The sequence below is a fragment of the Oncorhynchus clarkii genome, unplaced genomic scaffold (genome assembly GCF_045791955.1).
Source record: "Oncorhynchus clarkii lewisi isolate Uvic-CL-2024 unplaced genomic scaffold, UVic_Ocla_1.0 unplaced_contig_8867_pilon_pilon, whole genome shotgun sequence".
Taxonomy (NCBI): domain Eukaryota; kingdom Metazoa; phylum Chordata; class Actinopteri; order Salmoniformes; family Salmonidae; genus Oncorhynchus; species Oncorhynchus clarkii.
Window position 1 is genome coordinate 81,690 of NW_027260965.1, and position 25,642 is coordinate 107,331.

The 25,642-nt window shown below is 45.3% G+C and overlaps 1 protein-coding gene across 1 annotated transcript; it reads right to left on the minus strand.

The window, feature by feature from the left end:
- Positions 1–278: 278 nt before the first annotated feature.
- On the minus strand, positions 279–25,641 carry LOC139402707 (OX-2 membrane glycoprotein-like; the record flags this gene model as incomplete). The annotated part of the gene is made up of 5 exons (XM_071146606.1): positions 279–1,585; positions 10,235–10,336; positions 14,464–14,739; positions 21,192–21,521; positions 25,302–25,641. Coding segments are annotated over 5 exons (1,053 nt in total), but the record flags the coding sequence as incomplete, so codon positions are not given.
- Between the last annotated feature and the right edge of the window lies 1 nt (position 25,642).

The window sequence follows — 25,642 nt, forward strand, 5'->3', positions numbered from 1 at the left end:
ATTGATCCTCAGCTCTTTCTTTGTTTACCCATCTTCTAATTGGTGCTCTTCTTTTCGAGGCATTGGAAATTCTCCCTGGTCTTTGTTGTTGAATCTGTTTGAAATTCTCTGCTCAACTGAGGGACCTTACAGATAATTGTATGTGTGGGGTACAGAGAGGAGGTAGTCATTCAAAAATCCATTCAACTTATTACGTGACTTGTTAAGCACATTTTTACTCCTGAACTTATTTTGACTTGACATAACAAAGGGGTTGAATACTAAATTGACTCAAGACATTTCAGCGTTTCAATTTTAATTACTTTGTAATAGGCCAGTGACACAAAATCTCATTTGAATCCATTTTAAATTCCGACTGTAACACAACATGTGGAGAAAGACAAAGGGTGAATGTTTCTGAAGCCGCTGTAGGTCTGTTCACCAGTAATCCTCAGGCAGCACTTAGAAACACACAGCTCAGCTCACTATTAGTGCTGTTTGACATTCCAACAGGAATATTCACAGTGACGTAAGGGACAGTGGCCTAAAAAGCTATCCTGATATACACAATCTGACATCCAATGTCATAAGCATAATTCATTGACACAATCACGTCAACTTCCATCGTTGTCTAGACTATTTTGGGTAGGCTGATTTGGTGTGATGTTAAACTATAGGAAGATGCTGAAGAGTTTATTGCTAATAAACAGTAGTAGTTAATTTGTATACATACATCTGTTGTGAGGTTTAAACAGGCTGAAAAGTTGGAGGCCATTTTCCTGCTGTAATTACACCTTCAGTTCAAATGGGCAGATGGTAGTAATACGATTCAATAGAAAATGCACGCGACACAGACATTTTGTCATTCCCTGTTGTAAATATGTAAGTTAAATATTGAGCATGAGAAATATATATGATATTGTTTGTATTCTAAGTGTCATATAGCTAACTAATACATGGCAAATTGCATTTTAATACTGGAACTCCCATGAAGTCAACTTGTGTGTTTGTGTTTTTGAGTCCTAAAATAAAGATATGTGTAACACCCCCCCCTTATAACAGCAGCAAAATCACACAAACAAATAACAGGAGAACTCCTACACAAAACAGCAACCTGGTCCTTAAACACACTGTAACTGTAAAACATCACAAAGTTTTTGCGAACGTTTCATTTAAAGCACTTTCTATTAAGGGCCTTTGTCCTATACTTTTTTCTTCATCGAGTGGACCGGTTATAGCCTGATCCCAGATCTGCTGAGCCATTGGCGTAACAATGACTATAGGCAAGTCATTACAAACTGATCTGGGACCAGACAAACTAAACTTCAAAGCCACATTTTGATAAGTGTCTTTATATCTACTGTTAATAGAAACATGGCTTTAGTGTTGATGTTGTTGTCACTGGTGGGATGAAGGTTTATGTCCAGTTCACCCAGTGGGGTCTGGGGAAACAGCTGTTGGTGATGTGTAGTACTGCAGTGAGTTGTTCCTTCTAACAGACATGGGGCGTATGGTGCTGAGGAGCTGATAGGTCTAGCTGGATGACCAGAACTCTGGCTTCTCATCAAAACAGTCCTTCTTCCACCATTCCAGGTCAAATCTCAATCTGGATGGTGGGAGAGAGAGAGGGTGGGAGGAGGAGAGAGGGTGGGAGGGGGGGGCAGAGAGAGAGGGTGGGAGGAGGGGGGCAGAGAGAGAGGGTGGGAGGAGGGGGGCAGAGAGAGAGGGGGGAGAGACACAGCGAGAGAGAGAGAGGGTGGGAGAGAGAGAGGGTGGGAGGAGGAGGAGAGGGGGGGGGCAGAGAGAGAGGGTGGGAGGAGGGGGGCAGAGAGAGAGGGTGGGAGGAGGGGGGCAGAGAGAGAGGGTGGGAGGGGGGGGGCAGAGAGAGGGGGAGAGACACAGCGAGAGAGAGAGAGGGTGGGAGGAGGGGGGCAGAGAGAGATATTTAATTCATCATCATATCCAAAAACGAGGTGTTATTGTGTTAGTTGTACCATCATCTACTCCACAGTTTCAACTCAAAACAACAGTCCCCTGTCAGTCAGTCACTCCCTCTTCCTGACCCTCTAATGTCCTCATTACACAAACAGGCAGCCAGCATCATGTGGAGACAGATCACAGTCTGCCGCAGGGCGAGAAGTCTGGTGCAGGGCGAGATATCAACACCTTTGTCTTTGAAAGAACAAAGGCCTACATCGGAGTAGAGACTTCCTCTGGTTTGCTTAAGGAGCAGGACCAAACCTGGTCTTATTCCTCTTCCTGAAAGTGATTCAATCATGCAATGTTCCCTGCCAAAAACATCATAACATCCTGGCCAAGCGTTACACTCATCCAGACACATTATAGAGCAGTGGAGGCTGGAATGGAATCAAACAGTGGAGGCTGGAATGGAATCAAACAGTGGAGGCTGGAATGGAATCAAACAGTGGAGGCTGGGATGGAATCAAACAGTGGAGGCTGGAATGGAATCAAACAGTGGAGGCTGGAATGGAATCAAACAGTGGAGGCTGGGATGGAATCAAACAGTGGAGGCTGGGATGGAATCAAACAGTGGAGGCTGGAATGGAATCAAACAGTGGAGGCTGGGATGGAATCAAACAGTGGAGGCTGGAATGGAATCAAACAGTGGAGGCTGGAATGGAATCAAACAGTGGAGGCTGGGATGGAATCAAACAGTGGAGGCTGGGATGGAATCAAACAGTGGAGGCTGGAATGGAATCAAACAGTGGAGGCTGGGATAGCAACAAACAGTGGAGGCTGGGATAACAACAAACAGTGGAGGCTGGGATGGAATCAAACAGTGGAGGCTGGGATAGCAACAAACAGTGGAGGCTGGGATAACAACAAACAGTGGAGGCTGGGATAACAACAAACAGTGGAGGCTGGGATAACAACAAACAGTGGAGGCTGGGATAGCAACAAACAGTGGAGGCTGGGATAGCAACAAACAGTGGAGGCTGGGATAGCAACAAACAGTGGAGGCTGGGATAGCAACAAACAGTGGAGGCTGGGATAGCAACAAACAGTGGAGGCTGGGATAGCAACAAACAGTGGAGGCTGGGATAGCAACAAACAGTGGAGGCTGGGATAGCAACAAACAGTGGAGGCTGGGATAGCAACAAACAGTGGATCCTGGGATAGCAACAAACAGTGGAGGCTGGGATAGCAACAAACAGTGGAGGCTGGGATAGCAACAAACAGTGGAGGCTGGGATAGCAACAAACAGTGGAGGCTGGGATAGCAACAAACAGTGGAGGCTGGGATAGCAACAAACAGTGGAGGCTGGGATAGCAACAAACAGTGGAGGCTGGAAAGGAATCAAACAGTGGAGGCTGGGATAGCAACAAACAGTGGAGGCTGGGATAGCAACAAACAGTGGAGGCTGGGATAGCAACAAACAGTTGAGGCTGGGATAGCAACAAACACCTGGCAACCACGTGTTTGATGTATCGATACCATTACACTCATTTCGCTCCAATCGTTACCCCGAGCCCGTCCTCCCCAATTAAGGTGCCACCAACCTCCTGTGTTATAGAGGGTGTCTACAGTACACGCATTCCACCCGTTTCCAGGAACAGAGGAAACCCCTTAACACACAACCAGCCCTGAAAGACCACATGCACACTTAGAACTCACCAACTACTTCTCTGATAGAGTTCAGTGTGTTAAATCGGAGGGCCTGTTGTCTGGACCTCTGGCAGTCTCTATGGGGGTGCCACAGGGTTAAATTCTTGGGCCGACTCTTTTCCTGTATACATCAATGATGTCGCTCTTGCTGCTGGTGATTCTTTGATCCACCTCTACACAGATGACACCATTCTGTATACCTCTGGCCCTTCTTTGGACACTGTGTTAACTAACCTCCAGATGAGCTTCAATGCCATACAACTCTCCTTCCGTGGCCTCCAACTGCTCTTAAATGCAAGTAAAACTAAATGCATGCTCTTCAACCGATCGCTGCCCGCACCTGCCCGCCCGTCCAGAGTAGTGACTTAGAATATGTGGACAACTACAAATACCTAGGTGTCTGGTTAGACTGCAAACTCTCCTTCCAGGCTCACATTAAACATCTCCAATCCAAAATTAAATCTAGAATCGGCTTCCTATTCTGCAACAAAGCATCTTTCACTCATGCTGCCAAACAGACCCTCGTAAAACTGACTAGCCTACTGATCCTCGACTTCGGCGATGTCATTTACAAAATAGTCTCCAACACTCTACTCAACAAATTGGATGCAGTCTACCACAGTGCCATCCGTTTTGTCACCAAAGCCTCATATACTACCCACCACTGCGACCTGTATGCTCTCGTTGGCTGGCCCTCGCTTCATACACGTCGCCAAACCCACTGGCTCCAGGTCATCTACAAGTTTCTGCTAGGTAAAGCCCCACCTTATCTCAGCTCACTGGTCACCATAGCAGCACCCACCCTTAGCATGCGCTCCAGCAGGTATATCTCACTGGTCACCCCCAAAGCCAATTCTTCCTTCGGCCGCCTCTCCTTCCAGTTCTCTGCTGCCAATGACAGGAACGAACTGCAAAAATCACTGAAACTGGAGACTCATATCTCCCTCACTAACTTTAAGCACGAGCTGTCAGAGTAGCTCACAGATCACTGCACCTGAACGTTGCCCATCTGTAAATAGCCCATCCAACTACCTCATCCCCCATACTGTTATTTATTTGATTTATTTTGCTCCTTTGCATCCCAGTATCTCTACTTGCACATTCCTCTTCTGCACATTCTACCATTCCAGTGTTTTACTTGCTATATTGTAATTACTTCACCACCATGGCCTATTTATTGCCGAACCTCTCTTAACCTACCTCATTTGCACATGCGGTATATAGATTTTTTTCTACTGTATTATTGACTGTCTGTTTGTTTTACTCCATGTGTAACTCTGTGTTGTTGTATGTGTCGAACTGCTTTGCTTTATTCTTGGCCAGGTCGCAATTGTAAATGAGAACTTGTTCTCAACTAGCCTACCTGGTTAAATAAAGGTGTTCCCAACTAGCCTACCTGGTTAAATAAAGGTGTTCTCAACTTGCCTACCTGGTTAAATAAAGGTGTTCCCAACTAGCCTACCTGGTTAAATAAAGGTGTTCTCAACTAGCCTACCTGGTTAAATAAAGGGGAAATAAATCAATAAATAAAAGTAAATCATGGCTGATATTCCATAGTAGTGTGCGTTTGTGAGTGTGGGATAGTCAATGGTGGTTTATCAGTAAAAATAGGCATCAACTTTTTTTTAAACTTTCTTTGCCTTGAAAAGTAAATGAACATGTACAGGCAACCACCAGCAGGTGTCTCCTAACCATCCAATCAGAGGATCTCTAACCAGGTTGCCAGATTGGTGATAGATGACCATGCTTAACGGTCAGGATAACGTAAAGGTGATAAAACTAAAACTGTTATTTCCCTTCTTCTCTTAGACTGTTTCTGAAACTGTCTTCCCTACTTCCCCACAACCAACCAGAGTTTAGCCAACAGTGCCACACTCATGGCGAGGTAAGGTCGGTTGAGCATGTTTGTGTGCCGGACAGGATATGGTTACTCCCCGCACTTCCTCCTGTGTTGCAGATTAAAAGTGCCCCATGCAAACTTCCCCTTTCATCAAATAACAGAAGTTCTTATCTGGACTTGACTTTCTGCATGACTGGCTGAAGCTCATATCCTACAAGACACACATGAAGCTTTTTAACAGTATGTCTGACGACCGGGTCTCCTGTGTGCCACGACTATGTTATCATACAAACGCTAACTCTGTGTAGACATAAATAGAACTGCCCAATTTGACTGGAATACCTTCAGTTCTGGGTTGGGTTCTATTTCCCAGCTGTCATTGAAGCAGACAGTCACCACTATGGCCCATTGATTTAGTAGAACCACAGTAGAACCACAGAAACCCACTTGTGGTTCCATGCTGCTCCCAGTCTCTCCCCACACGTCAATAATCTACTCCACCATCCAGACTAGCCACATCTCTGAGCTCCAAATGTTTTGGGACAGTGACAAATGTTTTGTTGTTTGGGATTTGAAATGATACAATGACTATGAGGTTAAAGTGCAGAATGTCAGCTTTCATTTGAGGGTATTTATTCATTTCTTTTGAACCGTTAGAAATTACAGCACTTTGTTGTACATAGTCCACCTATTTTAGAGGACCAAAAGTATTGGGACAAATTCACTTGTATTTGTATTAAAGTAGTCAAACTTGTTTGGATGCACTTGCTGTTTGTTTTGGTTGTGTTTCTGATTATGTTGTGCCCAATAGAAATTAATGGTAAATAATGGATTGAGTCACTTTTATTGTAAAGAAGAATAGAATGTTTCTTAACACTTCTACATTCATGTGGATGTTACCATGGATACAGATCATCCTGAACGAATCGTGAATAATGAGGAGTGAGAAAGTTAGACACACAAATATCATATTTTCAAAATGGACAAAGATAATTGTCAATCATGAGATTATATTAGATCAATTAGAGAAGCCATCTCTCATTCCATCGCAAGTGTTGGTGTAATTTCAGCTGCTGACATGCAGTTGTTTGACCTATAATACAACACAGTGGGAGATAAATCTGAAATCAGAGATGCAGGTGCCTCTCTTGATACAACAACCTCACAGCAACGTCATAATCAAAACCATCTTCTGACCCCATCACGTGATTAATCACGGCACTCTGCACAATGTCATTGAGGGCACAGCAATGAGTGAGGGCCGGGCTAGCATGCGGCAGGAACAGTTTGAGAAAAAGAGAGGCGTTGTTAGCCACTGGGCAGTTTGTCAGATTTTTGGGTTCTTTCTGCCCCCTCTTCCCTCCTCCTGGCCCCTTGTGTGAATCTGGCTCCAAGTAGCGGATTAGAGAAAGTCCTTTCTACTGAGAAACTAGCACTGGACAGCCAGCACTTGTTATTCTGGGGGGAGAGGAGAGGAGCACGAACCATAGACAACACTTAGAACAAACTGAATTAGTAAACATATCTAAATGACCTCTGTGGTGTTTTTTGGCAGGGGTGACAGTGTGTCACCTCTAAGTTCTATACACACATTAAATCATAGTGAGTTACATTTACTCACACACATTCTATTTACCAATCGGAATATTTCTCATAATGATTTTATGAGAAACAGCTATGCAAAGTCAATTATTACCTCCACAGGTAATGGAAGGTAGTGCACTACTTTAGACCAGGACCCATAGGACACTACTTTAGACCAGGACCCATAGGACACTACTTTAGACCAGGACCCATAGGACACTACTTTAGACCAGGACCCATAGGGCACTACTTTAGACCAGGACCCATAGGGCACTACTTTAGACCAGGACCCATAGGACACTACATTAGACCAGGACCCATAGTGCACTACTTTAAACCAGTACCCATAGTGCACTAAACCAGGACCCATAGGACATAGTGCACTACTTTAGACCAGGACCCATAGGGCACTACTTTAGACCAGGACCCATAGGGCACTACTTTAGACCAGGACCCATAGGGCACTACTTTAGACCAGGACCCATAGGGCACTACTTTAGACCAGGACCCATAGGGAATAGGGCACTACTTCAGACCAGGACCCATAGGGCACTACTTTAGACCAGGACCCATAGGGCACTACTTTAGACCAGGACCCATAGGGCACTACTTTAGACCAGGACCCATAGGGCACTACTTTAGACCAGGACCCATAGGGCACTACTTTAGACCAGGACCCATAGGGCACTACTTCAGACCAGGACCCATAGGGCACTACTTTAGACCAGGACCCATAGGGAATAGGGCACTACTTTAGACCAGGACCCATAGGGCACTACTTTAGACCAGGGCCCATAGTGCACTACTTTAGACCAGGACCCATAGGGCACTACTTTAGACCAGGACCCATAGTGCACTACTTTAGACCAGGACCCATAGGGCACTACTTTAGACCAGGACCCATAGGGAATTGGGTGCCATTTGGGACGCATCTGTGGTCTTGAATCCACATCATGATTCAGGAGGTGAACCAACAAGGACATGTCTATGTCTGCCCTCCAGGATGTTGATTTTGGAGCCTTTGCTGAAAGTCTGAGAAAAGTAACTCAACAGGAAAGAGTTTGGAGTATTTTGGAGTAGATGAGTACCAGTGAATCTGTCTCCTCAACACATCTACCCACATGGCAGAGGTCTTCCTCATCAGTTCCAGCCTTTCTTATCACGTAAGAACACAGCAATGAGGAAGAGCAACATCGTGATGAAAGCTCTGACCGACCAGTGGGCCAGTGAGTCAAGTCGGACACTTTCATCAGCTATGGAAACTAAAATAATTACTAAACCTACGAGGTACGCAAACCATGGACGGTCCGTTCAATGACCCTTAAACTTTACAAGAGTACTATCTGTAAGAATTGAGAAATCAAATTGTCCCTATTGCTAAATGCTAGACCACTTATATAATATAGCCAGCCATGAGTCAACAGTGATTATAATTCCTCCACAACCCTGCCTGGCTTATATTGACACCTCAGTGCCAGACTCAGCAGCAGTGTTCTGCAGACTACACCTCTTTCAGAATAAGTTGACGCTCACCCCTCCCACCACTGCTTATCATAGACCACACTAACCCCAGAGCCACTTCCCTCTCATTGGCTAAATCATATCATTATCACTAATGATATGGTTAGCGTGATAAGCCTCTTCAGTTTGAACATGTTGAGGCGTAAACATGTTGAAGCGGCAGGAGGATTTCTCAGTAGGAAACTGAGTAATACTGTTGTGTTGAATTCCTTGAAGGAACTACCTGAAAGTACTCATACAATTTCATTTTTAATGCCAGGTAAATACCAATGTAAACTAGTGCTGCCAGAAACTGTGCCCACAGGATTTCACAATCGGAAATGGAACCAAAAAAAAGGGACCTTTCCTGAAATCTCTCTCCTTTGGCTGACCAAAAAGCTCACTTTGACGGCAACTGTTGTCGGTAGCGTGATCTGTTCTGTTTCCTGCATCTACCTGGGAACTGGGAAGTCCTATTATTATCGCCATTTCACCCTACCCTGAAGAGGTCATGGGAAAAGGTGTCAGAGGTCAAGGGTCAAGGGAGCGACGATGACAGAGGACTGGCGTATCCCCCTTTCACTTTCCTGTGGACCTCCCACCTCCATGTTAAAATATGTCATCGGTCTCAAAGAGTTATCCTTTTGAGTCATGTTTCCTTACCTTGGTGATGTTGGTTTTGTGATTTAGGGGAATGGTAACTTTCCATCAGTGAACATTTTGAAGGTTATACTGTTGTGTTTTTGTATCAAGCTTTGTGCCAGCTGTTACTGAGTGTTCTTTAACAACACTGGTAGTTGCAGAAGTTTGAGATACTTATTACCAAAGAGATAAAACAATTTGTTTTATCATCTGTTATTACTACTCTCTAGGGCTCTCTGGAGATCCTGAGAGTCCACTGAAGTCACAGAGATATGATGACGAGGCCTTGACCCCATATCATAAATACTTGATTCATCTCAGAGGGGAAATTTGTTAAATTAAGGTTTAGTTTTTTGATTGACCCAAAACCGCCCCTCCCATGCTAACCAGTGGGAGTTGCAATCAAGATGGAGTCGCAATCAATGAAACATTTGAGCTGCCTTCTACATTGTGTTTATATGCCATGGTCCAACCGTGCAAACTCATGGAGCAAGATGTTAACTTTTCACTCTGAGATTGACCAATTGGCTTTTAGAGATCGTAGATCTCAGGGAAAGTGACGTCACATTCCGATGCCAACGAAAAGTCTCCTCTATATCTTGAACACATGAAACAACCACAGTAGGAGACAGATGACCCGGGTTATGAGAAGCACTCATAACTTGGCAAGCATAACCCGGTCAAACTGTGTCTGCTGTGTCAGCTCTGAAGAGGCTTGTTCCCAGGATTCAGAAGGACACTGGTATCATTAGCCTCACCATGGCAACAACACATCCATGGTGTTGGAGACGACACAAAAATAGCAGTAATGTCCTTCCTGTGACTGTTTACAAAACACCTAGGGAGTGTATTGAGTAGGACACAACCTTCGAAACATTGCAGATATAATTACAACGTATATTGAATGGACAGGGTCCTCTATTCTGAATGAGAGAATCGTGTCCACTCTATATGTTCAGGTTACATGACAATGTTGCTTCCCACTAAATGAGCCCATGGAGTGTCACCTCTTCGACCAGGAAAAAGGACTCAAGGAGGATCAGAAGCTGATTGGCTACTCACCGTCTCGACACAGGAAGCACTTGCAGAGGCACACACACAGACAGCACAGGAGCAAGGCTGCCACACAGGATACTGAGATGATAGTAGTGAGGGCCGGACCAACTGCAACACACACACACACACCATGTTTACCAACAGACATATGACAACCCATGAGATGTGATTGGCGCTGGAGGGATGGCTGCCGTCTTATCGGCTCTCAACCAATCATGCAATTTTTCTTTTCTTTTTTGGTGTTTGTTCGTAACTTGTTTTGTACATAATGTTGCTGCTACCGTCTCTTATGACCTAAAAGAGCTTCTGGACATCAGAACTGCGATTACTCACCTCAGTTTAAAAGAAGAGTTTTTCTTCAATGAGTCGGACGGGAGGGATATAATACAGACACGCGAACAGGCCCAGACCCCCGTCATTGGCTGGAGAAGAAAACTGATATTTCACGGAAAAGGATCAGGCGACGAGTGGCTAATCTGCCTTCGCCTTCTGCCTTTGCCTGCTAGCTAACGTTCAGTCGCTGGAAAATAAATGAGACGAACTGAAAGCACGTATATCCTACCAACGGGACATTAAAAACTGTAATATCTTATGTTTCACAGAGTCATGGCTGAACGACGACATTAAGAACATACAGCTGGCGGGTTATACACTATCGTTGGGATAGAACAGCAGCCTCTGGTAAGACACTTGGTGTGGGCCTATGCTTATTTGCAAACAACAGCTGGTGCACGAAATCTAAGGAAGTCTCAAGGTTTTGCTCACCTGAGGTATCTCATGATAAGCTGTAGCCCACACTGTCTACCTAGAGATTCTAGACCACCTTTACTCCACACACAGAGACGCGTACAAAGCTCTCCCTTGCCCTCAATTTGGCAAATCTGACCATATTTCTATCCTCCTGATTCCTGCTTACAAGCAAAAATGTAAGCAGATAGCACCAGTGACTCGTCTATAAAAGAAGTGGTCAGATGAAGCAGATGCTAAACTACAGGACTGTTTTGTTAGCACAGACTGAAATATGTTCCGCGATTCTTCCGATGGCATTGAGGAGTACACCACAGTCACTGGCTTTATCAATAAGTGCATCGAGGACGTCGTCCCCACAGTGATTGTACGTACATAGCCCAACCAGAAGCCATGGATTACAGGCAACATTCGCACTGGGCTAAAGGGTAGAGCTGCCGCTTTCAAGGAGCGGGACTCTAACCCGGAAGCTTCTATGAAATCCCGCTATGCCCTCCGACAAACTATTAAACAGGCAAAGCGTCAATACAAACTTGGAACGAATCGTACTACACCGGCTTCGGCGCTCTTCGGATGTGGCAGGGCTTGCAAACCATTACAGACAACAAAGGGAAGCACAGAGCTTCCCAGTGACACGAGCCTACCAGACGAACTAAACAACTTCTATGCTCGCTTCGAGGCAAGTAACACTGAAACATGCATGAGAGCATCAGCTGTTCCGGACGACTGTGTGATCACGCTCTCCGCAGCCGATGTGAGTAAGACCTTTAAACAGGTCAACATTCACAAGGCCGCAGGCCCAGACGGACTACCAGGATGTGTACTGCGAGCATGCGCTGACCAACTGGCAGGTGTCTTCACTGACATTTTCAACCTCTCCCTGTCCGAGTCTGTAATACCAACATGTTTCAAGCAGGCCACCATAGTCCCATTGGCCAAGAACACCAAGGTAACCTGCCTAAATGACTACCGAACCATAGCACTCACATCTGTAGCCATGAAATTCTTTGAAAGGCTGGTCATGGCTCACATCAACACCATTATCCCAGAACCCCTAGACCCACACCAATTTGCATACCGCACCAACAGATCCACAGATGATGCAATCTCAATTGCACTCCACACTGCCCTTTCATACCTGGACAAAAGGAACACCTATGTGAGAATGCTATTCATTAACTACAGCTCAGCATTCAACACCATAGTGCCCTCAAAGCTCATCACTAAGCTAAGGACTCTGGGACTAAAAACCTCCCTCTGCAACTGGATCCCGGACTTCCTGACGGGCCACCCGCAGGTGGTAAGAGCAAGTAACAACACATCCGCCACGCTGATCCTCAACACGGGGGCCCCTCAGGGGTGCATGCTCAGTCCCCTCCTGTACTCCATGTTCACTCATGACTGCATAGCCAGGCACAACTCCAACACCATCATTACGTTTGCTGATGACACAACAGTGGTAGGCCTGATCACCGACAACGATAAGACAGCCTACAGGGAGGAGGTCATAGAGACCTGACCGTGTTGTGCAAGGACAACAACCTCTCCCTCAACGTGATCAAGACAAAGGAGATGATTGTGGACTACAGGAAAAGGAGGACCGAGCACGCCCACATTCTCATCAATGGGCAAGTTGGAGCAGGTTGAGAGCTTCAAGTTCCTTGGCATCCACATCACCAACAAACTAACAAGACCCAAGACAGTCATGAAGAGGCCATAACAAAACCTATCCCCCCCCCCAGGAAACTGTAAAGATTTGGCATGGGTCTTCAGATCTTCAAAAAGTTTTACAGCTGCACCATCGAGAGCATCCTGACGGGTTGCATCACTGCCTGGTATGGCAACTGTTTGGCCTCCGACCGCAAGGCACTACAGAGGGTAGTGTGTATGGCCTAGTCCATCACTGGGGCCAAGCGTCCTGCCATCCAGGACCTCTATACCAGCCGGTATCAGAGGAAGGCCCTAAAAATCATCAAAGACTCTCTCTGTTCTCTCTGCTACTGCACGGCAAGCGGTACCGGAGCGCCAAGTCTAGGTCCAAGAGGCTTCTAAACAGCTTCTACCCTCAAGCCACAAGACTCCTGAACAGCTAATCAAATGGCTACCCAGACTATTTGCATTGTCAACCCCCCCCTTCTACGCTGCTGCTACTCTGTTATTACCTATGCATAGTCACTTTAATAACTCTACCTACATGTACATATTACCTCAATTATCTCGACACCGGTGCCCCCGCACATTGATTCTGTACCGGTACCCCCTGTATATAGCCTCCACATTGACTCTGTACAGGTACCCTCTGTATATAGCCTCCACATTGACTCTGTACAGGTACCCTCTGTATATAGCCTCCACATTGACTCTGTACCGGTACCCCCTGTATATAGCCTCCACATTGACTCTGTAACGGTACCCCCTGTATGTAGCCTCCACATTGACTCTGTACCGGTACTCTCTGTATGTAGCCTCCACATTGACTCTGTACAGGTACCCTCTGTATATAGCCTCCACATTGACTCTGTACAGGTACCCCCTGTATATCACCCCACTATTGTTATTTGCTTATGCTCTATAATTATTTGTTATTCTTATCTCTTACTTTTTTTTTTGTTTGTATTTTCTTAAAACTGCATTGTTGTTTAAGGGCTTGTAAGTAAGCATTTCACTGTAAGGTCTACAGCTGTTGTATTCGGCACATGTGACAAATCAAATTTGATAGCATATACCATTTAGCAGGCGCTTTTATCCAAAATGACTCACAGTACAGTGACCGCATACATTTTGGTAAACAAATCTGACCCCCTGGGAATCGAAGCCAGGACCCTGGCGTTGCTAGCGTCATGACCAACTGAGCCAGACAGGACCACAATATTGACTTCAAGGACATTAAACTATGCCTCATTTTGACCATAACTCATGATATGAGCTTCACAACAAGAGAGATAGATGCACTGTGGAAAAGGCTTGACGCTTATTTTGGTTTTCCACTTCCTGGAAACTGTAGCACTTAATGGTCTATCAAACGAGCCATAATTGTACATAACTAGAATAGCAACTGAAGCTCTCCTAAGAATCACTCCCCCAAATGGATACAATCACAAAACTAGATCAGGACAGTGTTACAATACAGGATTTCAACACACAACTCTACACATGTTGAACCACAATGCAGACCTGGGTTCAAATAGTAGCCCCAAGTCCTGGGCTTGATTGACCTCGCCTGGCGGAATGGACCCAAAACAATAGTCCTAAAAGTGCAAACCCTGCCCATCGCACAGAAAAAAAATACTATGTGAACCCAGCACTGTCACATTGCGAGGGCTGTTAAGCAGACTTGTCTTCATAAGCAGAAAAAAACTGTTTTTTTATTAAAAAAGTATAACTAATATACCTTTATTAGATATTTTATAAGACATGTGGTCTTATTAATGATTTACTGCTAATATATAAATCTTTATTGAGCCAATGTGATTCTCTGAGCTGCTCACCATTGAGGTTGACGGACATGGGCGAGTCCAGGCCTCGGTGGTGCACCATGCATTTGACGGATTGGTCGTGGGGCAGGCCCTCCTGGAGGAGGAGGGTGCTGGTGACCAGGGTGGTGCCGTCCCCCTGGTCGTAGGACGAGGACACGGACGGCCCCAGCGTCCGGTTGTCCCCCTCCACATTCCATACCATCTGGGCTGCAGGACGGGCTGCGGCCGTGCAGTTGGCCTCGATGACCCCGCTGGAGGTCACGTGGGTGATCTCTGGGTTGGGCAGCACTGAGGGAGACATCACACACAATGGATGAGAGATCATGTTTATGGTGAATGACAGTATATATATATACAGTGTAAGACAGTGGTTCTCAACTCCAGTCCTCCAGTGGTGTCTGACTGATGTTATCTTGTCTGGTGTGGTCTGACTGATGTTATCTTGTCTGGTGTGGTCTGACTGATGTTATCTTGTCTGGTGTGGTCTGACTGATGTTATCTTGTCTGGTGTGGTCTGACTGATGTTATCTTGTCTGGTGTGGTCTGTCTGGTGTGGTCTGTCTGATGTTATCTTGTCTGGTGTGGTCTGACTGATGTTATCTTGTCTGGTGTGGTCTGACTGATGTTATCTTGTCTGGTGTGGTCTGACTGATGTTATCTTGTCTGGTGTGGTCTGACTGGTGTTATCTTGTCTGGTGTGGTCTGACTGGTGTTATCTTGTCTGGTGTGGTCTGACTGATGTTATCTTGTCTGGTGTGGTCTGACTGATGTTATCTTGTCTGGTGTGGTCTGACTGATGTTATCTTGTCTGGTGTGGTCTGACTGATGTTATCTTGTCTGGTGTGGTCTGACTGGTGTTATCTTGTCTGGTGTGGTCTGACTGGTGTTATCTTGTCTGGTGTGGTCTGACTGATGTTATCTTGTCTGGTGTGGTCTGACTGATGTTATCTTGTCTGGTGTGGTCTGACTGATATTATCTTGTCTGGTGTGGTCTGGCTGATGTTATCTTGTCTGGTGTGGTCTGACTGATATTATCTTGTCTGGTGTGGTCTGACTGATGTTATCTTGTCTGGTGTGGTCTGACTGATGTTATCTTGTCTGGTGTGGTCTGACTGATATTATCTTGTCTGGTGTGGTCTGGCTGATGTTATCTTGTCTGGTGTGGTCTGACTGATATTATCTTGTCTGGTGTGGTCTGACTGGTGTTATCTTGTCTGGTGTTATCTTGTCTGGTGTGGTCTGTCTGATGTTATCTTGTCTGGTGTGGTCTGTCTGATGTTATCTTGTCTGGTGTGGTCTTGTCTGGTGTGGTCTGACTGATATTATCTTGTCTGGTGTGGTCTGGCTGATGTTATCTTGTCTGGTGTGGTCTGACTGATATTATCTTGTCTGGTGTGGTCTGACTGGTGTTATCTTGTCTGGTGTTATCTTGTCTGGTGTGGTCTGTCTGATGTTATCTTGTCTGGTGTGGTCTTGACTGATGTTATCTTGTCTGGTGTGGTCTTGTCTGGTGTTATCTTGTCTGGTGTGGTCTTGACTGATGTTATCTTGTCTGGTGTGGTCTGGCTGATGTTATCTTGTCTGGTGTGGTCTGACTGATGTTATCTTGTCTGGTGTGGTCTGACTGATGTTATCTTGTCTGGTGTGGTCTGACTGATATTATCTTGTCTGGTGTGGTCTGACTGGTGTTATCTTGTCTGGTGTTATCTTGTCTGGTGTTATCTTGTCTGGTGTTATCTTGTCTGGTGTGGTCTTGACTGATGTTATCTTGTCTGGTGTGGTCTTGTCTGGTGTTATCTTGTCTGGTGTGGTCTTGACTGATGTTATCTTGTCTGGTGTGGTCTGGCTGATGTTATCTTGTCTGGTGTGGTCTGACTGATGTTATCTTGTCTGGTGTGGTCTGGCTGATGTTATCTTGTCTGGTGTGGTCTGACTGATGTTATCTTGTCTGGTGTGGTCTGACTGATGTTATCTTGTCTGGTGTGGTCTGGCTGATGTTATCTTGTCTGGTGTGGTCTGACTGATGTTATCTTGTGTGGTCTTACTGATGTTATCTTGTCTGGTGTGGTCTGGCTGATGTTATCTTGTCTGGTGTGGTCTGACTGATGTTATCTTGTCTGGTGTGGTCTTACTGATGTTATCTTGTCTGGTGTGGTCTGACTGATATTATCTTGTCTGGTGTGGTCTGACTGATGTTATCTTGTCTGGTGTGGTCTGACTGATATTATCTTGTCTGGTGTGGTCTGACTGATGTTATCTTGTCTGGTGTGGTCTGACTGATATTATCTTGTCTGGTGTGGTCTGACTGATGTTATCTTGTCTGGTGTGGTCTGACTGATGTTATCTTGTCTGGTGTGGTCTGACTGATGTTATCTTGGCTGGTGTTATCTTGTCGGTGTAGTCTGGCTGATGTTATCTTGTCTGGTGTGGTCTGGCTGATGTTATCTTGGCTGGTGTGGTCTGGCTGATGTTATCTTGTCTGGTGTGGTCTGACTGATGTTATCTTGTCTGGTGTGGTCTGGCTGATGTTATCTTGTCTGGTGTGGTCTGACTGATATTATCTTGTCTGGTGTGGTCTGACTGATATTATCTTGTCTGGTGTGGTCTGACTGATGTTATCTTGTCTGGTGTGGTCTGACTGATGTTATCTTGTCTGGTGTGGTCTGGCTGATGTTATCTTGTCTGGTGTGGTCTGACTGATGTTATCTTGTGTGGTCTTACTGGTGTTATCTTGTCGGTGTAGTCTGGCTGATGTTATCTTGTCTGGTGTGGTCTGGCTGATGTTATCTTGGCTGGTGTGGTCTGACTGATGTTATCTTGTCTGGTGTGGTCTGGCTGATGTTATCTTGTCTGGTGTGGTCTGACTGATGTTATCTTGTCTGGTGTGGTCTGGCTGATGTTATCTTGTCTGGTGTGGTCTGACTGATGTTATCTTGTCTGGTGTGGTCTGGCTGATGTTATCTTGTCTGGTGTAGTCTGGCTGATGTTATCTTGTCTGGTGTGGTCTGGCTGATGTTATCTTGGCTGGTGTTATCTTGTCTGGTGTTATCTTGTCTGGTGTGGTCTGGCTGATGTTATCTTGGCTGGTGTTATCTTGTCTGGTGTGGTCTGGCTGATGTTATCTTGGCTGGTGTTATCTTGTCTGATGTTATCTTGTCTGGTGTTATCTTGTCTGGTGTGGTCTTGTCTGGTGTGGTCTGGCTGATGTTATCTTGTCTGGTGTGGTCTGGCTGATGTTATCTTGTCTGGTGTAGTCTGACTGATGTTATCCTGTCTGGTGTTATCTTGTCTGGTGTGGTCTGACTGATGTTATCCTGTCTGGTGTTATCTTGTCTGGTGTGGTCTGGCTGATGTTATCTTGTCTGGTGTGGTCTTGTCTGATGTTATCTTGTCTGGTGTGGTCTTGTCTGATGTTATCTTGTCTGGTGTGGTCTTGCCTGGTGCACAACATGGAAACAGCATCTAAGATGACTGTAATCAGTCCATAGACAACCACACAGCATCTAAGAGGACTGTAATCAGTCCATAGACAGCCACATAGCATCAGCATCTAAGAGGACTGTAATCGGTCCATAGACAGCCACACAGCATCTAAGAGGACTGTAATCAGTCCATAGACAGACACACAGCATCTAAGAGGACTGTAATCAGTCCATAGACAGCCACACAGCATCTATGAGGACTGTAATCAGTCCATAGACAGCCACACAGCATCTAAGAGGACTGTAATCAGTCCATAGACAGCCACACAGCATCTAAGAGGACTGTAATCAGTCCATAGACAGCCACACAGCATCTAAGAGGACTGTAATCAGTCCATAGACAGCCACACAGCATCTAAGAGGACTGTAATCAGTCCATAGACAGCCACACAGCATCTAAGAGGACTGTAATCAGTCCATAGACAGCCACACAGCATCTAAGAGGACTGTAATCAGTCCATAGACAGCCACACAGCATCTAAGAGGACTGTAATCAGTCCATAGACAGCCACACAGCATCTAAGAGGACTGTAATCAGTCCACACACAGCCACAGAGCTTCTAAAAAAAGATCATCAAGGACATCAACCACCCGAGCCACTGCCTGTTCACCCCGCTATCATCCAGAAGGCGAGGTCAGTACAGGTGCATCAAAGCTGGGACCGAGAGACTGAAAAACAGCTTCTATCTCAAGGCCATCAGACTGTTAAACAGCCACCACTAACACTGAGTGGCTGCTGCCAACACACTGACAGACTCAACTCCAGCCACTTTAATAATGGGAATTGATGGGAAATGATGTAAATATATCACTAGCCACTTTAAACAATGCTACCTTATATAATGTTACTTACCCTACATTATTCATCTCATATGCATACGTATATACTGTACTCTATATCATCGACTGTATCCTTATGTAATACATGTATCACTAGCCACTTTAAACTATGCCACTTTGTTTACATACTCATCTCATTTGTACATACTGTACTCGATACCATCTACTGTATCTTGCCTATGCTGCTCTGTACCATCACTCATTCATATATCCTTATGTACATATTCTTTATCCCCTTACACTGTGTACAAGACAGTAGTTTTGGAATTGTTAGTTAGATTACTTGTTATTACTGCATTGTCGGAACTAGAAGCACAAGCATTTCGCTACACTCGCATTAACATCTGCTAACCATGTGTATGTGACAAATAAAATTTGATTTGATTTGATTTGATTTCTAAGAGGACTGTAATCAGTCCATAGACAGCCACACAGCATCTAAGAGGACTGTAATCAGTCCATAGACAGCCACACAGCATCTAAGAGGACTGTAATCAGTCCACAGACAGCCACACAGCATCTAAGAGGACTGTAATCAGTCCACACACAGCCACAGAGCTTCTAAGAGGACCGTAATCAGTCCATAGACAGCCACACAGCATCTAAGAGGACTGTAATCGGTCCATAGACAGCCACACAGCATCTAAGAGGACTGTAATCAGTCTATAGACAGCCACACAGCATCTAAGAGGACTGTAAATCAGTCCATAGACAGCCACACAGCATCTAAGAGGACTGTAATCAGTCCATAGACAGCCACACAGCATCTAAGAGGACTGTAATCAGTCCATAGACAGCCACACAGCATCTAAGAGGACTGTAATCAGTCCATAGACAGCCACACAGCATCTAAGAGGACTGTAAATCAGTCCATAGACAGCCACACAGCATCTAAGAGGACTGTAATCAGTCCATAGACAGCCACACAGCATCAAAGAGGACTGTAATCAGTCCATAGACAGCCACACAGCATCTAAGAGGACTGTAATCAGTCCATAGACAGCCACACAGCATCTATGAGGACTGTAATCAGTCCATAGACAGCCACACAGCATCTAAGAGGCATTCTGTCAAAGTCAAATTCTATAACTTCCATTCCATAACTGTGAAATTACAATAGGCCATGTTGAGTCTCCAGTGTGAAATACTCGTATCTATCTCAGTATGCCACCAAGGGGCAGAACATTTGTGGTTCTTATATTTCAGTGGGCAGAATGCACTAAAACAGCTCAACCCTGTTCCTGGAGAGACCCTCCTGTAGGTTTATACTCCAACCCTGTTCCTGGAGAGACCCTCCTGTAGGTTTATACTCCAACCCTGTTCCTGGAGAGACCCTCCTGTAGGTTTATACTCCAACCCTGTTCCTGGATAGATACCCTCCTGTAGGTTTATACTCCAACCCTGTTCCTGGAGAGATACCCTCCTGTAGGTTTATACTCCAACCCTGTTCCTGGAGAGATACCCTCCTGTAGGTTTATACTCCAACCCTGTTCCTGGAGAGACCCTCCTGTAGGTTTTTACTCCAACCCTGTTCCTGGAGAGAAACCCTCCTGTAGGTTTTTACTCCAACCCTGTTCCTGGAGAGAAACCCTCCTGTAGGTTTTTACTCCAACCCTGTTCCTGGAGAGAAACCCTCCTGTAGGTTTTTACTCCAACCCTGTTCCTGGAGAGGTATATCTCCGGGAACAGGGTTGGACAGTCCTGAACTAAAGGGTAGCCTTCCACCCCTAAAGGGCCCTGGGTTTAGTAACTGTACAATAAAGTATCTCCACAGCAGGTCTAAACAGTAGCATTGTGACCCATTCTGGCTCTTCCCATCGGCTGCATAAAGCTCTTCCCTTTCCTGTGCTATATCTGGGAAACACACACACACACACACACACACACACACACACTTCTCCCTGTGTGTATGTGTGTGTATCATCTTATAATACGACTTCCTTCCTATCTACTATTCCTTCCAATCTACTATTAGAATGTCTACTATGACAACATCATCCGGGAAATCATCACATTTTTACAGTGTGATTACAGTGTGATTACAGTGTGATTATAGTGTGATTACACATGGCCCTTTAATGACCTGGAGTGTATAGACATAAACACACATCATCTCATCCAGTCTCAATGGGCCTGTTTGGCTTTCAATGAGCACAACAACTGACTACCTTGGGGCACATGGCTACGTTTTCCAACAAACTAAATATAAAATATACTAGAATGGCTGGGCAGTAGATGACTGCTACTGGTTTTGAGCCACATCTTTATCAGTGAAGATTGGGAGCAGGAAATTCCAGCAAAAACCATAATCAATTAAAACCTTCCTTACAGCAATAGTCTCAGTGGATATACTCCCTGAGATATAATACAACAATACAACCTTCCAAATGACCCCTAATAACCCCCATCCATACACACCATATACAAAGAGGCAGGCCGTGGCGCTCCTGGTGCCTTCTGGGTAAGTGTGGAACTCGCAGGTGTAGCAGCCCTCGTCCTCCGTCTTCACCGGCCTGATGGAGAGCTGGGTGTCTCCCAGGGAGGGGTTCAGGGTCATGCGTCCCCGATAAGGTTCCTCAATGCTGGGTTGGCCTCGCTTGGCAAAGGAGGCCAACGTGGTCGTGTCGCCCTGCTCTGCAGTCTTTCTCCACAGGACCTGGCGTACCCTGTCTGGGAGGCCGTACCAGCAGGACATGGTGGCCAGCTTCCCGCTGATGGCTGTTTTATTACCCTCATTGCCCACTTTGACTGGGTCAGATACAGGGAGACAGAGGAAGGTATCAATAGGTGAGCATTGGAATGGGAGGAGCACATTCATAGTGGTGGGTTAGAGAGATATGACAAAGTGTTTGGAGGCTTACATTTCAGCAAGGCATTTAAATATAGAAATAATTTGGCTTAATTTAAAACCTTATGCACACTACAACCCCAAAAGTATGTGGACACCTGCTCGTCGAACATCTCATAAAAAAATCATGGGCATTAATATGGAGTTGGCCCCCCCTTTGCTGCTATAACAGCCTCCACTATTTTGGGAAGGCTTTCCACTAGATATTGGAACATTTCTGTGGGGACTTGCATCCATTCAGCCACAAGAGCATTAGTGTGGTTGGGCACTGATGTTGGGCGATTAGGCCTGGTTCGCAGTAGGCATTCCAATTCATCCCAAAGGTGTTCGATGGGGTTGAGGTCAGGGCTCTGTGCAGGCCAGTCAAGTTCTTCCATAACGATCTCGATAAACCATTTCTGTATGGACCTCGCTTTGTGCACGGGGGCATTGTCATGCTGAAACAGGAAAGGGCCTTCCCCAAACTTTTGCCACAAAGTAGGAAGCACAAAATCGTCTAGAATGTCGTAGCGTTAAGATGTCCCTTCACTGGATGGTCTTCAGAGATACAGTGGCAAGAGAAAGCATGTAAACCGTTTGGAATTTCCTGGATTTCTGAATAAATTGGTCAGAAATTTGATCTGATCTTCATCGAAGTCACAACAATAGACACACTGTCTGCTTAAACTAATAACACAACTTATTTAATTGTTTTTGTCTATGATGAATACATAATTTAAACATTGGGGAAAAGTATGTGAACCCCTAGGCTAATGACTTCTCCAAAAGCCAATTGGAGTCAGGAGTCAGCTAACCTGGAGTCCAATCAACGAGACAAGATTGGAGATGTTGGTTAGACCTGCCCTGCCCTATAAAAACACTCACAACAATGCACAAGAAGTATTGCCTGATGTGAACCACGCCTCGAACAAAGCAGATCTCAGAAGACCTAAGATTAAGAATTGTCGACGTGAATAAAGCTGGAAAGGGTTACAAAAGTATCTCTATAGTATCTCTGTTGCTACTCTCCCCAGGAGAGGCCGTCCTGCAAAGACTACTGCAAGAGCTCAGAGCAGAATGCTCAATGAGGTTAAGAAGAATCCTAGGAAGTCAGCTAAAGACTTACAGAAATCTCTGGAACATGCTAACATCTCTGTTGACGAGTCTACGATACGTAAAATAGTAAACCAGAATAGTGTTCATGAGAGGACACCACTGAAGAAGCCACTGCTGTCCCCAAAAAAAATATTGCTGCACATCTGAAGTTTACAAAAGAGCACTTGGATGTTCCACAGCGCTACTGGAAAAATATTATGTGGACAGATGAAACTAAAGTTGAGTTGTTTGGAAGGAACACACAACACTATGTGTGGAGAAAAAAAGGCACAGCACACCAACATCAAAACCTCATCTCAACTGTAAAGTATGGTGGAGGGAGTATCATGGTTTGGGGCTGCTTTGCTGCCTCAGGGCCTGGACAGCTTGCTATCATCGAAGGGAAAATGAATTCCCAATCCAGGTCAATTACTTGATAAGCATATCCAGTAAATAAGTAAGTAAATCCAGCTAATTATCATACAGGATGTCCCGCTAATACCCAATGAGTATATCCACATCATTATAGGCTATCTCTCCGCCAATTGAAGCTCAACAGAAGTTGGGTGATGCAACAGGACAACGATCCAAAACACTGATATAAATCAACAGAATTGTTTCAGCAGAAAAAAAATGACGCCTTCTGGAGTGGCCCAGTCCTATCTTCAACCCAATTCAGATTCTGTGGCATGACCTCAAAAGAGCGGTTCACACCAGACATCCCAAGAATATTGCTGAACTGAAACAGTTTTGTAAAGAGGAATGTTCCAAAATTCCTCCTGACCGTTGTGCAGGTCTGATCTGCAACTACAGAAAACGTTTGGTTGAGGTTATTGCTGCCAAAGGAGGGGCAACCAGTTATTAAATCCAAAGGTTCACATACTTTTCCCATCCTGCACTGTGACTGTTTACACGGTGTGTTCAATAAAGACATGAAAATGTTTAATTGTTTGTGTGTTATTAGTTTAAGCAGACTGTGTTTGTCTATTGTTGTGACTTAGATGAAGAGCAGATGAAATTGTATATTTTATGACCAATTTATTCAGAAATCCAGGTGATTCCAAAGGGTTCACATACTTTTTCTTGCCACTGTATATGAGAGGGGTTGGAGGTAGGTGAAGGATGGGATTAAAAACAAACAAGAGATTATTATTGTAAAATACATTGTGTCTGTAAAATGTATATAGTATTTATTAGCTGGAAGAAGAGGCCTAAGTGTTTTTGTCCATTAGTTTATTCGAATTAGGGAAGGGGTAGTAGGGTTAGGGGAAAATTATAAAGGAAAATATATTTTTAAAAGATATATACAAAAATATTTCCCTTCACTGGAACTAAGGGGCCTAGCCGGAACCACGATAAACAGCGCCAGACCATTATTCCTCCTAGTTCCAAATTTTTGAGTTGGCACTATGCATTCGGGCAGGCAGCGTTCTCCTGGCATCCGCCAAACCCAGATCCGTCCATCGGACTGCCAGATGGTGAAGCGTGATTCATAAATCCAGAGAATGCATTTCCACAGTCCCATGGCGCGAGATTTACACCACTCCAGCCAACGCTTGGCATTGAGCATGGTGATCTTAGGCTTGTGTGTGGCTGCTAGGCCATGGAAACCCATTTCACGAAGCTCCTGACGAACAGCTCTTTTGCTGATGATGCTTCTAGAGGCAGTTTAGAACTCGGTAGTGAGTGTTACAACCGAGGAAAGATGATTTTTATGAGCTATGCGTTCAGCACTCCTGTTCTGTGAGCTTGTGTGGCCTACCACTTCGTGGCTGAGCTGTTGTGGCTCCTAGACATTTCCACTTCACAATGACAGCACTTACAGTTGACTGGGGCAGCTCTAGCAAGGCAGACATTTGACCAACTGACTTGTTGGAAAGGTGGCATTCTATGACAGTGCCACGTTGAAAGTCACTGAGCTCTTCAGTAAGGCCATTCTACTGCCAGTGTTTGTCTATGGAGATTGCATGGCGGTGTGCTCGATTTTATACACCTGCCAGAAATGAGTGTGGCTGAAATAGCCGAATCCACCAATTTGAAGGGGTGTCCACATACTGCTGTATATATAGTGCATATTTTGAGGCAGTAATACAACAGAGGGTTAGAGGTGTCCTCTTGTTGTGGTCGTTATATTCAGAGAAAGTATCGGGGCCCTGGTCACTTCCTGTTTCTGATTATCCACAACTGATATATTCTGGGATGGGAGGGCCAAGTGAGCATGCTGACTTTTCATGACCTTACACAATCAGCAGACAAATCAACTGTGCTGAAAAACATGGGACCTACAAACAAATTCACAGGAGGATTTGTTTTCTATTTTAGAAAAATGTAACAATTGGGAATGTGCCAACCCTATGAGGAAGGCCACCTGGTGCTGGAGAGAGAGTGTTTGAGGAGGAGAAATTAAGGAAACTATTGCATGCCATAGTCCTGGAATCTACAGTATATCTGGAAGTCCTTAAAAGTGTGACTGACCGAGCATGCTGAGCTAAACGCCTATGCATTACCTCTGGGCACTAATGCAAGTCTTCAGGTCTCAGGCAATGCTACTCATCACATGAGCGTGGTTTACCAAACCACCTTGTTTAGACTGAGGCCAAACTCACCTTCGATACTGAGGCAGGTCATTCCCTCCTGTGCTCCGCTGGGGTAGATGTCAAAGATGCAGCGGTAGCAGCCCTCGTCGTTAGGCCCCACCCTCTTGATGGTGATGGCGCTGACGTTGCGGTGCGAGGAAGTTAGCTCCACGTCGTCTTGGCGGGAGGTGGTTCTGACCGACTCGCCTGGCTCGTACGCCAGGAGAACCTGCTTGTGTTTGTTCAGCCAGCGGACCTGCTTGACCGTGTCGCCAGTTGCTATGGTGACGTTACAGCCCAGCGTGAAGGGGAGGCCCGCCACAGCGGTCATGCTGGAGGGGGCGATGACCTCACATGACAGGAAGTCAACC